This window comes from Sander vitreus, chromosome 21 (assembly GCF_031162955.1).
Source record: "Sander vitreus isolate 19-12246 chromosome 21, sanVit1, whole genome shotgun sequence".
Taxonomy (NCBI): Eukaryota; Metazoa; Chordata; class Actinopteri; order Perciformes; family Percidae; genus Sander; species Sander vitreus.
In genome coordinates this window covers 16,547,267-16,561,715 of record NC_135875.1, presented here as the reverse complement: position 1 = coordinate 16,561,715, position 14,449 = coordinate 16,547,267, and the positions used below count along the sequence as shown (strand labels likewise).

The 14,449-nt window shown below is 41.0% G+C and overlaps 1 protein-coding gene across 1 annotated transcript; it reads left to right on the top strand.

The window, feature by feature from the left end:
* The first annotated feature begins 643 nt into the window (after positions 1 to 643).
* On the top strand, positions 644 to 12,885 carry prkar1ab (protein kinase, cAMP-dependent, regulatory, type I, alpha (tissue specific extinguisher 1) b). Its single transcript, XM_078278717.1, has 11 exons — positions 644 to 790; positions 2,405 to 2,620; positions 5,265 to 5,435; positions 5,557 to 5,648; positions 5,760 to 5,821; positions 5,912 to 5,958; positions 6,063 to 6,221; positions 6,396 to 6,456; positions 6,722 to 6,843; positions 7,881 to 7,962; positions 10,263 to 12,885. The coding sequence occupies exons 2-11, from the start codon at positions 2,447 to 2,449 to the stop codon at positions 10,433 to 10,435; spliced, it is 1,143 nt and encodes a 380-aa protein (XP_078134843.1). The 5' UTR covers positions 644 to 790; positions 2,405 to 2,446; the 3' UTR covers positions 10,436 to 12,885.
* The last annotated feature ends 1,564 nt before the right edge of the window (positions 12,886 to 14,449 follow it).

The following is a 14,449-nucleotide window of genomic DNA, read 5'->3' as shown; positions in this document are numbered from 1 at the left end:
AGGTAGCCTACTGTATGTACTTACTCTAGTATTTCCATATTATGTACTTATACCTGTACACCCCTACATTTCATAGACATATTATACGTTTTACTCCATTACATTTATCTGACAGCTTTAGTTACTTTTTACTCTCCTAATGCAGATTTTACATACATAACATAAGATGCTTTATTATAGATTAAACTAGCCAGCAGTATATAAATCAATTAAAACATTTGCATTTCAACCAAAAGAATAAAATACTGCTTGCATATTAATACATCAGTAATAATATTATATATAATAATGTAATTCCGATAGGGGCTATATTTTTGCTTAATAAGTAGGCTTCTTTTACATTTAAATGTAAGTGTTTTGCAGATAATACCCTCTTAAGATCTGTCCCATAAAATACCCTCATGTTGAAAATCAAAAGAAATCCATGCACACTGCAGTGAGGTCTAAATAAAGACAACATTGAGAGATTCCTGGTATTTTCAGGCTAATTTTTAATCAGATATCAATCGATTTTCTTTCTTCTTTTTTTCAATTCTAAACTATTTCCTTGACGTCACGGTTTCCGTGCAGTCTCCTTTAAGGTTGCCAGGGGTTACGGGCTCACATGTCAGAACGAGGAGAATTGACGTCAGTGACGGCTGTTGATTGGTTCTCAGCCTTATCCGGTGGGGCAGCGGTCCAGGGCTCGGGAAAAAATCGAAGCGAGGAGGATCTGGTAACGGTACGCTTTAAGAAATATCATCCATCCCGAGTCGCTATCGAAGGGCTCGGCAGGAATTTACAGTTTCTTGTGAGTATTAGCGTTTTTTCAGTAAATGGACCATATGACCTCTGGATAGGTGAAATTTGTTTCCTCCGTCTATCGTTTGTTTATGATAGAACTCAAGATGGCGTCATTGGAAGAGAGCTTTGCCTTTGCACGGAGCTAACGTTAGCCAGCTAACGTTAGGCGTTAAACTAGACACACTCTCTAACATAACCTCGGCCAAAGATAGTTAGGCAAACGTATAGAACATTTATTATTCACATATTTTGTGTTTACTGGTTATTATAATTTAACGTAGGTAGCTGTTAAGCATTAGTCTGCTTGCTGTAAGTTACTTGGCTGCAGCCGTCAACCTCCTCATATGAAGCCTTCCTGACCTAGACGGTGTTACAGACAGGGCATTTTGCTTCACACCGTCTTAAAGGCGATAACATTTACTCAATTTGTAAACCATTAGATTCGTTATTATCATCCATCGCCCAGCATACCCCGTTGTCACTAGTTCAGCAAGGTCATTTGTGCATCGCAGTGTTTTCTCTAATTTAATTGACAGCCCGCTTCTTAGCAGACAGCAGAGGTGATGCTGCAGCTCAGTAACTAAATTAGAAAATTAACTTGTTAATTATATAACCTGCTTTTACTGTCTCAAACAATTCAAACTAAATACGATTTACTAATAGGCAGAATAGCCCTGTTGTTGGGTCTCTAGTCTAGCTTTTGAATTATCCCACCTGGTCCGAAAACCGTATCATTTGTTGCTTAGTTATTCCTGTGGTAGGTTTAGATTAAAGCAAGCCTGCCAAGTTTCCAACATGAGTGTAGTTAGTTACATAAAAGCTGTGCCAGCCTCATCTTTGATAACATGGCTAGTAATCTCCCCTGGGCCTAGTCAGATTAGAAATTATCCGAATCCTATTCTACTGATGCACATGTATGATACACTTGAAGGGACAGGATGGAATCGGTTGGTTTGTTCACTCATTTACTCCTCTGAAATGCACATGTTGGTTACATGAGGCCTTCCTGTTTTAGACTACACAGCTAGATCAAGATCAGCTATCTGAAGAAGCACTGTGGCTGATCACATGATGTTGGATCTGTCAGGCTATTTTGCTCAGCAGCAGTATCATGGCCTGAAATGTTGAAACCCCAAGCAAGTGCACTTGTTTTTATGGTTTGGTCTGTTTCACAGCAGGTTTTTTTTATCATTGGCCTTCATTTCATCATTTGTCTAAAATTAGGCCTTGTGTATAATATTGCCTCTATGATAGAATACTTTTTTTCAGGCTGGTAAAAAAGTGAGATTGTTTTGAGTAAATAAACCTAGGACAGTGTGCCTGTCCTAGTTTGTTGTTTGTGATCAGATATGTGTGGTCACATCATATGACCAGTTTTCACTCCTGACACTAAGAAGCACTCAGGCTCCTTAATGCCAAAACAACACCCAATCTCTCAGTGCCTTCTCACTCTGGTTCTATTTTTCTCACATTCTCACGTTTTCTCTTTGTCCAATTCTCATCATCACGACACACAGTCAGCCCTACTCTGGGTTGCTCTCTGGTAATCCAGTAAATTCACGTTGTACAATGATGATCTGTAACCATGCTCCTTTTTCCCGTTACTGTCCACTCTCTCCAGTACAAAGGTTAAAGGTCACAGAGCAGGGTTGTGGTTGTCGTCATGGCATCTGGAAGTACGAGCAGCGAGGAGGAGCGGAGCCTGAGGGAGTGTGAGCAGTACGTGCAGAAACACAACATTCAACAGCTGCTGAAGGACTGCATTGTCCAGCTGTGCACCTCCAGGCCGGAGAGGCCCATGGCCTTCCTCAGAGAGTACTTCGAGAGGCTGGAGAAGGTGTGTGTGTGTGTGTGTGTGTGTGTGTGTGTGTGGATGGAAAACAAAACCTTATTCAGTGAAAAATGAGCATTACAGTTTTCCCATACATAGGTTCTACTTGGGCGGCCCGACCAGGTAGATAAAATCCGAAATTACTTTTTTTTTTTTTTTCCCAAACAACGATGAATTTTGTAAGTCACACAGACTAGCGGCCTCCCTCTCCTCTCCTGAAGTTGCGCATGCGTGGCACAGGGCCAATGATTCACTGACCTATAACAAACAAAATAAACAAGAGTTAACTTTGGATAGCATTAGTCTAATATGATTTACCAGGAGTTAGGAGGAGACATGCAGTTTTGAGATTCATAATAACATGTAACTTTCTGTTTGGATTAGGGTTGGGCGGTAATACGGTATACCGCTGGGTCTAAAAATAGCAACGGTATCAATACCGTCATTAAAAAAAAATGCAATGCACTTATATAGGAGACAAGGATTAAATATTAAATTGTGGTGACCCACAAGTAAGACTGAAAGAGACATTCACCAAGGTACTGTACCTTTAAGGGAGAGGTGTTACGATATACGAGTTCCGTGTTAACGGCTGAATTATGTCAAATAACGACGGTGGTGAAAATGCTGTTGCTGTGGCGGCACCGGCCACTGCTGCCGGCGCGGCTAATGTCGGTGCTATCTACGCGGCCACCGTCAAGTTACCGGACTTTTGGCAGCACAACCCACGGCCGTGGTTTCAGCACATCGAGGCCCAGTTCCGGCTGAGAGGAATAACACAGGACGTTACAAAGTATTTCCACGTGGTATCGGCCTTAGATGCCTAAACAACAGCCAGGGCTGTGGCGCTGTTAGAGGCTCCTCCGGCTAACGGCAAGTATGACGCACTCAAAACATTCCTGTTGGAACTCTTTGAACTGTCGGAGCTGGAGAAAGCAGACCGCCTGCTGTCCCTGAAGGGCCTTGGCGACAGCAAGCCGTCCGAGTTAGTGGAGAGGATGCTGGCTGTGCTGGGCGCGGCGGGTCCCTCATTCCTCTTCGCCCACATTTTCCTGCGGCAGCTTCCAGCACCCGTGCGCACCGCACTGGCCTGCTCCCCCCTCTCTTCCTCCAGAGACTATCGGGCGCTGGCTGTGGAGGCAGACAGGATTTTCCTCGCCAACCGGCAGCAGTTTGTCCACGTGCTGCTGCCCCCCCAGCACACGTCTGCCCCGCTTGCACTCCACAAAATATAATTTATGTAATTATGTGTGGTTGTCATCACGTGACAGTGTGGAGGAGAAAGTAGTTTTTTGTACGTTGTTGTTATGTTATTATTGTTTAAGTATTAGTGTTTGGTATTCAGTTTCTGAACGGTGCACAAGCCAACAGTTTGGTGACGCCGTCTGAGCCTTACGTCATCATTTTTAATTAGTCACGGTAATACCGTATACCGCGGTAAAATAGGGAGGAGGTTTGACGGTATCAAAATTTAGATACCGCCCAACCCTAGTTTGGATCATAGTATGATTTTAAGGTTAGTGTTAATACATATAACATTTGGGCTCCAGGTATTCAGGTATTTCATCTGCTGAACCAACCAGATTTAATTGACAAATTCACAAAAGAAACACTCCACCTGTATCATCTTCTAGTCTAGTTTGTTTAATATGTAAATAGTTATTTCTCTCTAAAATATTTGTTAATGTTATGTAGTCAATGTTTTCTATAAATAGTTAATAAACCATTGTTTGACTAGTTTATTACTGAACCCAGCCATCACACGCCGTGCCATCACATCCTGCGCCACCCACCCCCACAAATAAATTCCCTATATATATACTCTTATAATACAGCAGGTGCTTACTGTCTTGTACGCCAGCTAATATTTGCAATTTATTTTTCTGTGATTGTTTTCAATAACTTAGCGAATCATGTTTTTAGTTAAAGCTTCTATAATCTTTTTACATTTTAATTTTTCAACCATCGTGTCCAAGAACAGCTGCCAGTTTGGCTAAGAAACACGTAACGATAGCAAAAATACTTCTGCTCCTTTTTATATGCGTAACATTTTAGCATTTTCTGTTTTCAGTTGTGTCTAGGCAAAGTTGCTTGATTCAAACAATTCATAAATTAAATTAAAACACACAACTGCACATTGGAATTCCACATTACCACTACCATGAATTGTTTGCAAAAGTGTTTCTGAAACTACTGCTTGTCTGCTATTTAAAGCTAGAACGATGCACTCCTAGCTAGCTAATCTTAATAATTAGATTTGTTTCAGATGTTCACTTGACAGTAACCTTTAAATCGTCCTGTAGCATATTATTAGATATACCAAAACATGGACCCGAGAAACTTGCCTGGAAATAGTTTTCCTGTATATATGGACACTGGATCATTTAAGGAGGGGCTTCAAACATTAGATTTAGTTGAGCTATTATTTAAACCTATATATTGGGTTTCTTCTATTGTAAGCTGTGTTTTATATGAGCCTGTGTATGTTACTTTGTGTGGCACTTTATTGCACAAAAAGTGCTTTTATAAACGACCCCTGACTTAACTGAGATGAACTGCAGCGGCTATAAACCTAGTTGGCTGACTCTATCTACCCCACCCACCCACCCCACCACCCCACCACCACCACCACCTCCCCCTCCCCTACCAGGAGGAGACCAAGCAGATTCAGAACCAGCAGAAGGCCAGCAGTTCCCGTTCAGACTCGCGCGATGAGGAGGTGTCTCCACCCATGAACCCTGTGGTAAAGGGCCGCCGGCGGAGAGGAGCCTTCAGCGCAGAGGTGTACACAGAGGAGGATGCAGCCTCATATGTCAGAAAGGTTAGCCATTCATGTGTGCAAGCAGCTGCGAGAGTGTGGCAACACTTAAATCCACGTCAACAATCTGATACGATCAGTGTTATGAAAAGTTGTGTGACATCGCTGTGTTGTTTTTCCTTAGGTCATTCCAAAAGACTACAAGACGATGGCAGCCTTGGCCAAAGCTATTGAAAAGAACGTTCTCTTCTCACACCTGGACGACAATGAGAGGAGGTACCTGTCTTAAACAGTGTTTTTTTTTATTTTTTATTTTATTTATTTTTATAAATAAAGTTTTTGATAACTGTGTTCCGCTGATCAACTCACAAATCTGCTCCTTTCCAGTGACATATTTGATGCAATGTTTCCAGTCACCTACATCGCCGGGGAAACGGTTATTCTGCAGGGTAGGATGACATCTTTTCAGTGATTAGTTGAACAAACCAAATCATAGCATGTCTTTGTGTGATTCTAACGCTATTGTTGTGCGCACCCAGGCGACGAAGGTGACAATTTCTATGTCATCGACCAAGGGGAGATGGATGTAAGTATCGGTTCCTCGTCGTAATGTACACAGAAAATGTTTCTTTTCTTTTGTCACCATTGCATTGTAATGCTTTTTTTGTTTCTACCCCGCTAATCTGCCAGGTGTATGTGAACAATGAATGGGTGACAAGCATCGGGGAGGGAGGCAGCTTTGGAGAGCTGGCCCTGATATATGGCACCCCGAGGGCGGCCACAGTCAGAGCCAAGACCAATGTCAAGCTGTGGGGCATCGACAGAGACAGCTACAGGAGAATACTTATGGTAAGGAGATGTGGGTCTGTAATGCAGAGAAAGACCACTGTTCGTAAAGCTTGTGAATGTGTGTCATTTAATGACATATAATGTACTGCCTTGTAGGTGTGGCCTCGCTCTTATTTTCAAACTTCTAGTCAAGTTCTTCAATCACGCTAACTAACTTAATATCTCTCTCTTCAGGGAAGCACTTTGAGAAAGAGGAAGATGTACGAGGAATTCCTCAGGAAAGTGTCCATTCTAGGTGGGTTCATTTTCCAAATCCTCCTCATCTTCCCAAAATTTAAAAATAGATGAAAGGAGGCATGTTACTTGTGTTTGGTGCTGAGATTAAAATAACCCGAAAGAGCATATAAAAATATCTCACCTGAAATCAAAACCAATAACGGGTTCAACCTTTCTAGTGAGTGGTGTTTTTTTTTTATTTATTTATTTATTTATTTTTTTTTTTATTATATAAACAGGGCTGTCTGTCATTTTAGCTGACTCCTTTTCTTCTGTGTTCTCAGAGTCTCTTGACAAATGGGAGCGCCTGACAGTCGCTGATGCCTTGGAGCCCGTCCAGTTTGAGGACGGACAAAAGATCGTTGTGCAGGGAGAGCCTGGAGATGAATTCTTCATCATCTTAGAGGTATACACTTCATCACTGACTTTCTCTCACATACGTACACATGCTTGCATATACATTTGTCACACTACCAGAATTCTACCTTTTGAATCACTTCTTTAATTGACTGTTGGCCTGGTTACATCAAACAGTGGATCCACTCAATGCTGTTTCATATTTTCAGCTCTTTAAACTATTACAACCTGGATTCTTTTTACCCGCACATACATGCCCTCTTGTGGTGACGTGAAACTCTTGCCTCACCCTAAACATGTATCTGATCTTTGATCTTTGAGATAAACAAGCTAAAATGTGACAAATACTGCTTCCAGCTTCTCAAATATGATTTTTGTTGCGCTTACATTTCTGTCAATCAGGATTAGGATGGAGAATTATGATGGGCAGTTGTTTTCTACTGATTTTGATGATGCTTTTTAAAATTACATATTCAAGAATATAGATTTATAGATAAATTAGTTGCATTCCCAGTTTGATCACAGTATTAAAAATTCATCAAACCAAATGTATTGTCGCTTAATGGTACCAAACTGATTCAGTTGTGACACAGCTTACAGCATTAGATTTTCCTAAATTACTTCTAATGTCTGTAGTTCTACTTTCGTTTAGATACCTGTTCAGTGTTCTTTTTATGTCTTCATTTGCTTTATCGATTGATTGAACCTAAAATGAATTGGTAGCGCTCTGTCATAATGGTAAAGACCACATGCTTCAGTCATGTGTAACCTGAAGAGATTAAGTTAATGAATGCAGGATGTATCATGTATTCCTGTAGCTCACCGTTAAGAAATGAAACGAGTTTATGTGATTAGTTGATGCTTAATGGACCAGTAATTGACTTTGAACTCGCATTCATTATAAAGTGTTACCAATTATTTCAAAACCCATTTGCTACCATTAGATGCATGCAGTCATTTAGCTCCTTTTAAACATGCAACCTTTATGGTGATGATATGGTTTCTTCTGATACAGGCGCTCGTGTAACTATAGTCAAGAGACGAACAAAATAAAGCTGCGTGTGTGTGTGTTTTTGTGTGTCTCAGGGTTCTGCAGCCGTGTTGCAGCGTCGCTCAGAGAACGAGGAGTTTGTGGAAGTGGGGCGGTTAGGACCCTCTGACTACTTTGGTAAGAACTAAAGCATCATCACAGGTTCAGGTTACTTTATTGGTACCCGTAGGTAAACTATGTTTACGGTCTAAGAGGCAGGACATCCTTACAACTTTGTAGACCACCACATAACATGCAACACACAACACATTAAAACCTATAAAACAGACAGCAGAACATGATAAAAAAACAGTACATGACCACATTGACTTGTACAGTTACATGCAGAAATTCTACAGCTAGTACATGACCAAGGTGCTTGTGCGTTATGTGTAAGTAAAGATGTGCAAAAAAGTTTGTTTAACAGAGTGACGCTGGGACAAAACGGTTTTTAAATCTTGTAGTTCTACAACCAGGGACTAGAGGGGAGATACTGGAATTCCCTATTCAAAGGGTGTAGGCTATCTTCTAAGATGGCCGTAGCTATCCACTGTAGTTGTTTAGCATACAGGGATGTGGGGTGCAGCTGGGACTCACCAGTCAGCTTACTTGACCATCTTACAATTTGATTTAGGTGATTCTTGTGCTTAACTGAAACACACCCAAACCATGACACTAAGGGACTGTTTGTTTTTTATTTAAGGGGCTACCGGAGGAGTTTTGGGATCTTTAGTCAAAAAAAGAAATGACCCTCCTTTTGCCAGCACTATAATTTTCTATGACCCTCCAAAATGATTGGGACAAGATGCATGACCCTCCCCAACAACTTATTGATGTTTTCTGTACTGGTTTGCGCTTGGTAAAGATGTACAGTTAGCCTTTGTTTTTTTACAACCATGACATACATGACTTAACCTCTGCTTTCTCATCTTACACATCACACTCCACTATTATGGTGGCCATTTCAGTAGATTTACTCACTAACATTGCTGTGGAAACACACATAAGCATGGAAACTAAATGCACACTTCCTGTATTATTGCATTACTTCAATTCAAGTTACTCCTCTAGTAAACTAGTATCCACATGAAATTAAACAATAAAACATTGAGACCATTCAACGAAGCACACTGGGTAATAACAACTTCTGTCAATGTGGACGGGCCTGGGCCCGAAGTTGTTATTACCCAGTGTGCTTCGACAGCTGGCCCGCCCAATCAGAAATTCAAAGTTAAGTGCGTTGGTGTGCAGAGCGCGGCAACTGTTATGGCCAACAACTGGAAACTTGATAAATTGTTTGTCTGTTATTTCATTACTAAATTCACTTCTGAGACTTTTTTTATGCGAGAAATCAACTATGTAGAGCTCACACATGGGCCGTTTTACGAAAATTGATGGCTAATTGCAAATTTGGTACGACTATTGGCCGGGGTCGCTGGCTTTCCGCCCGGCCTGTCCACCTTCACAGACCCCGCTGTGAGCTGGAGCTCTATCAGGAGACTCGCGGACAAGAGGCGTTTATTTCCCCGATCGTTTGTTTAAATAACTCGACACGCATATCCATTATAAGATTAACTGGAACCTGTGGTTTTTCGAAGTTATAAAGGTCCACAAGAGATTGCGGGTGCAAGCTCGCTGACCGGACTGTCACTCACACACGTGGCCACGGAGCAGGCAGAGGAGAGGGAGAGCAGCGTCTGACGGGGCAGAAAGATACCCGTCTGCCTTTGACAGTCTTGTAAATAAATTATAACAACATGTATATTACATGTCAGTCTTCCTCTATCATAGGCGCCGATTTATGTTTTCCTCTGTGGGTGCACGACCTTTTAAAAATAGTAGACTAGTCAAAAAATGTTTGCATTTCAGAACCTTAGGAAATGGACAGCGGCCAACACGAACACACACGTCTATTAACTCGATAGTAAAGCCGTAAAGTAGGCTATGTTTCAACTCAGGACAGCGCCACTTCTCACAAATACAGATAGGATTGGAGATGAAAAGTTTAACTGACACGTAACCGTGATCAGCGCTCACACGCTCCACTTAGCACCAACTGCAATGTTTAATTTTAAATGAACAAGCCACTTTGAAATTTTGCAGTTTTCAGGAATACGAAAGTTGGGTGACCCTCTTTCCCCCCCCACCCCCCAAGACTAAAAACCGTTGGGTGACCCTCCCCTCAACAAAGAATAAAAAGACATGACCCTCCCCTATTTTCCTCCGGTGGTCCATTCCATAAATACTGAACGGTCCCTAAGGAGAAAGATATGATGCAGGCTTATTTCATTATTTTCTATTGTTTTGTGGTGCTGTTGTAAGGTAAAATGATCTAGTGGTACTAAACACGTGACAAAAATGGCATTCTGTGTCTGTTATTAAAGGATTTATGTTGAGTTTTCTTTAGATTTTAATGTGTGTGTGTGTGTGTTTTCTAGGTGAGATTGCTCTGCTGATGAACCGTCCCCGCGCTGCCACCGTGGTCGCCCGCGGCCCCCTGAAGTGTGTCAAGCTGGACCGGCCTCGCTTCGAGCGCGTCTTGGGTCCCTGTTCAGACATTCTCAAACGTAACATCCAACAGTACAACAGCTTTGTCTCGCTGTCTGTCTGAAGGGGCGTCTCTCCCTACCCCCCCCCACCCCCCACCCCCACCCCGCCACCCTTTCCCTCTTTTCTCCTTTTTGACCCAGGGTCCACCAATGCAATTTGCTTTCTTTGTCACTTTCTTCTTCTTCTTCTTCTGTTTCGCTTTTCTCCCTTATTTTTGTTTTTGTTCACACACGGAGATCGTTTTGTTGTTACCACCCCCGTCACGCTGAGGTGTGACTTTCAGCCATTCACCAGCGCTCGTACCAGCTGCTGTACGCTACCTTGTAGGCACAGTTCCATCACACCTTACCTATGTTCTATATGTATTCGCTTGTTACGCTTTCGTTTTAGACTTAAACACAAAGCAGGATTGTTAGGAGATCTGAAAGACGTTAGGGTCTCAGACTGATGAGACAGGACAATCAAACTTTACGTGGCGCTTTTGGTGAATTTGTTACAGATTTATGTCGTAGCTTGAAGTAAAGAGAGGACTACTTCTTCCCTGTTAAAGAGTTTCCTTTTAGACGTCAGTAAGCCTGAGTAGATATACAGCGTAGAGCAGAAGCTAGAAACTGTAGAAGGCAGGAAGAATATGATCGCATCTACGTTTAAAAAAAACGTGTAGTTTCAGCTACACAATGGTTGTGCTCCATTTGTTGTTATTGGTTACCTTTTTCATTGGCAAGATGAGACAACGACGAGTCCGTTTTGTTAAGTTTGAGAGAGCTTGTAAAACTTAAGGTTTTTATGTTATTGTGCAGCTACCAGGCTGGTGCCAAATGTTGATTCTTGTCACACCGCAAAGATGCACAGCCGTGGAAACGCAGTGCGTGTTCTGTTCCCTGACTATTTGGAGCTCCGAACAGGAAGTAGTTATTACCCTTATCGTCCTCTTAATCGGTAGAACGACCATACAAGAACTGCCTTGACTACTCTGAGGAAAAAAATCTATTTAAAAAAAGGAAAAAAAAAAAAAAAGAGTATTAAGTGTATTTCAGTATTCAATTTTATTTAATTTAATTTTTTTTTTTAGTATATACCAAATAACTTGGTCACTCTTCTGCTATGGTTTGTAATCAAAATGTTATCATACATAGTATAGTTAAAACGATCATAGTTATATTATTATCATTGACTAAATGATAAATTTATGGTTTGGAGTGATGGTGATCTTAAACAAAAAAAAAAAAACAATATATGTTTAACTGTCTTTTGTAAACACTTATTTTTCCATAAATTCTATTTTAGGTGTCCAGTGCCACAAAATAAATAAATGCTTCTTCTTGTCAACGGACAAAAACAGTATGTAATCGTATCGTGTAAAACGTCATGGGTTAAAAGTTTTTTGTTTTTTTTAAATAGATCAAATGGGTAATTCCAGGTTTATTGAAGTGAAGTCTTGAAAAAAATAACAAAAACAAGCTGGTTTATGGATTTCAGGACATCTAAAGTATTTACGTATCGAAGCATCACAGGCGAGCTGACGGGCAGAGTGAGCAGATATTTATTTAAAACTAGTGTCATTGCTTATTGCCTGTTGAAAAGGTGGCTGTCTTTTCATCAGAGTAGCTTGTGATCTGTTCTCTATGCTTACTTGGCATGATGTTTTAGGCATCCCGTGATCCGGTATGAATGGAAGCGTGTATAAAAAAAAAAAAAAATAATAAATTAAAAAAAACAACCTGCAGCTGCGTGCAGAAGCAGGAACTTTGTCAAATTTTTGGTTTGTTACTCCCTAGCTTAACTGCTTCATGACTATTTAGATGGCATAACATGTTTAAGTCTCTGTTTTTTTTTGTTTGTTTTTTTTTTAATATTTTTTTTTTAAAGATCTTTACCAAAACACACAATGTTGACTTCTGGATTATAGGCTTAACTCTTAATTCCTGCCTCACTTGTCTGTTACCAGAAAGGACATAGAACCAGTCATATGTTTCTGTTTTGTCTCATTCACTCATGTTTGTACGTCCAAAAAAGATGTGATTTTGGTGCCGAGTGCTGCAGGGTAGTCAGGTTAGTGAGAAGAGTTTTTGTGTTAATGGACATGAGTACTATGTATTTTTCTTTACAGTTAAATTGATCATCTTCATCTGATCCGTATCCTGATCCCCAGGGAATGACACCCGTTAGGGGCGTGGGGTTGGACTCACCTTTTATCGAAATATTGTTTTCGTGTAAATAGCAGCGTCATCGGTTTTAGTCCAAAACAGTTTTTAGCCACACTGCAATTGTCCCGGTTTGCCTTAGCTTACCTAACCTGGGCTTACAGTAGTAGTCAGTCACTCCTGCTAGCCCGACCTTCAGTGAGTTTGTTAGGCCTGCAGCGCAGAGAGAGCTGCAGGCGATCAGAGGACCATTCTTTTTCTATTCTACCCTGTATTCAGTTTGACCTCCCTTTATGTGCAAAGATGTTTATCCTTTTGGTATAGATTGTTCCAGATGGCAGTTTAAGCAATAAAAAAGTAAAAATAATTCAGCTTTGTCTCAGGTTTCTTCCTTTTTAATGTTGCACCTTTGACTGTGTTACTGTACTTACCACGTAATGGTGGTTGCAGTTCAGGATGCGTCTCATAGGCGCATCCTGTTAAAGGGACCCAAATTACCCAATTTACCCAAAAATACACATTTTTCTAGCCTAGAAATCTAGACGCACCCTAGCGGCAGCAGATGTAATTTGCAGCCAGGGTCAGTCTAGCAACTCTCCGTTGGCTTGCGAGCTGGAAAAACCAACCTCTGGCCGGGCCAATCACATCGTGTATAGAGTCAGTGGGCGGGCTTATGGCTGCTGCTGGCGAACAGCGGCCTTTCGAATCGGCTTTGGCCGCCCGCAACTCTGGAAGACTTGGAGTTTAGCTTTTCTTTGAGAAAAGAACAGGCAAAAGTTCAATCTATCAACTAGCTTCGCTACCTTCTTCGTTGCTCTGCTTGGTTGTAGGGCTATCCTGTTGCGTGCAGAAGGAATTTGACAGACAACCATTTATCTCCCCCTTGGATTGAGCCCTGCCAATGGTGAGTTCCCAGACCCAACATCTTGATGTACGTCTGGCTTGTCAGGCTAACATTTTTCCTCACTCTAGATTGTTTTGGTGTGAGTGGGAGAGATGTCTGCCTTCTGACTTTATAATATATATAATATAACTAGATGGCACTCGGCTTGTGGTGCTCAAAGCGCACACACAGAACTGTTTATTTTTTTTTGCGCTTTGAGCACCACAAGCCGAGTGCCATCTAGTTTAATTATATTGTTAGAAGCCAATACCTCCAACACAAGGCAACTCCCACCAAAACAAGGGATAGCACTACAGATAAGAGGGAAAATATGTATTTCTCATTTTGGGGTGGACTGTCACTTTAAGTCATTCCCCCCTATTACTGTAACTGGGCTTTTGATAAAATTAGTTAAATGTATTTTAGAGACTATCCCACTAATATTAGTTATTAAAAGTGGCTCTGGAAACAGATGTAACATGACATCCATCCACCAGGGGGAGACATATCACTGCCCAATCCAGTAAAACCTTATAATTGGTATTCAATTCTTTACCAAAACCTATATAAAAAGTATATTTTAATTTCTACCCACATTTCAATGTTAACCTCCATTCCCCTTTTGTGAACTCATTATATTCAAACCTGCTTTGTTAATAATCACTCAGTTTTTCCTCCTAAGAGGACTTTTATGACTTTAGGCCATTTTTCCATGCTGTGATATTCTCAAATAATGTAGTATAAAAGGTTTTACACTTTAATTATTGACAATCTTACTTGGCTCTGGGGAAGCTACCAACATTTGCTGCTTTAAAATTGATGCTATTAGTGATTTGGAGTTCAGTCTGTTCTTTCGTTTCCTAATCGTTCGTTCATTTTCGACAGAGGTTTAAAATGTTTCTTCCTGCTGTTGCCGGGTTTTTAGTAAAGATAAACTGTGATATGAAGGTAGAGAGCACATTTCATGAGCTCGCTGCTTATAAGCCTCCCTGCCTGCTTTGTCACGCTGATGTCTGACATCATTTGGCATTATTCCCCAAATCTTAAG

What these genes read in the sequence shown, in the direction of transcription:
- prkar1ab (XM_078278717.1), top strand. Translation starts at nt 2,447, where the DNA reads ATGGCATCTGGAAGTACGAGCAGCGAGGAGGAGCGGAGCCTGAGGGAG. An exon ending in TCGACCAAGGGGAGATGGAT is followed by an intron (nt 5,959 to 6,062) that starts GTAAGTATCGGT and finishes CTAATCTGCCAG; the next exon opens with GTGTATGTGAACAATGAATG. An exon ending in AATTCTTCATCATCTTAGAG is followed by an intron (nt 6,844 to 7,880) that starts GTATACACTTCA and finishes TGTGTGTCTCAG; the next exon opens with GGTTCTGCAGCCGTGTTGCA.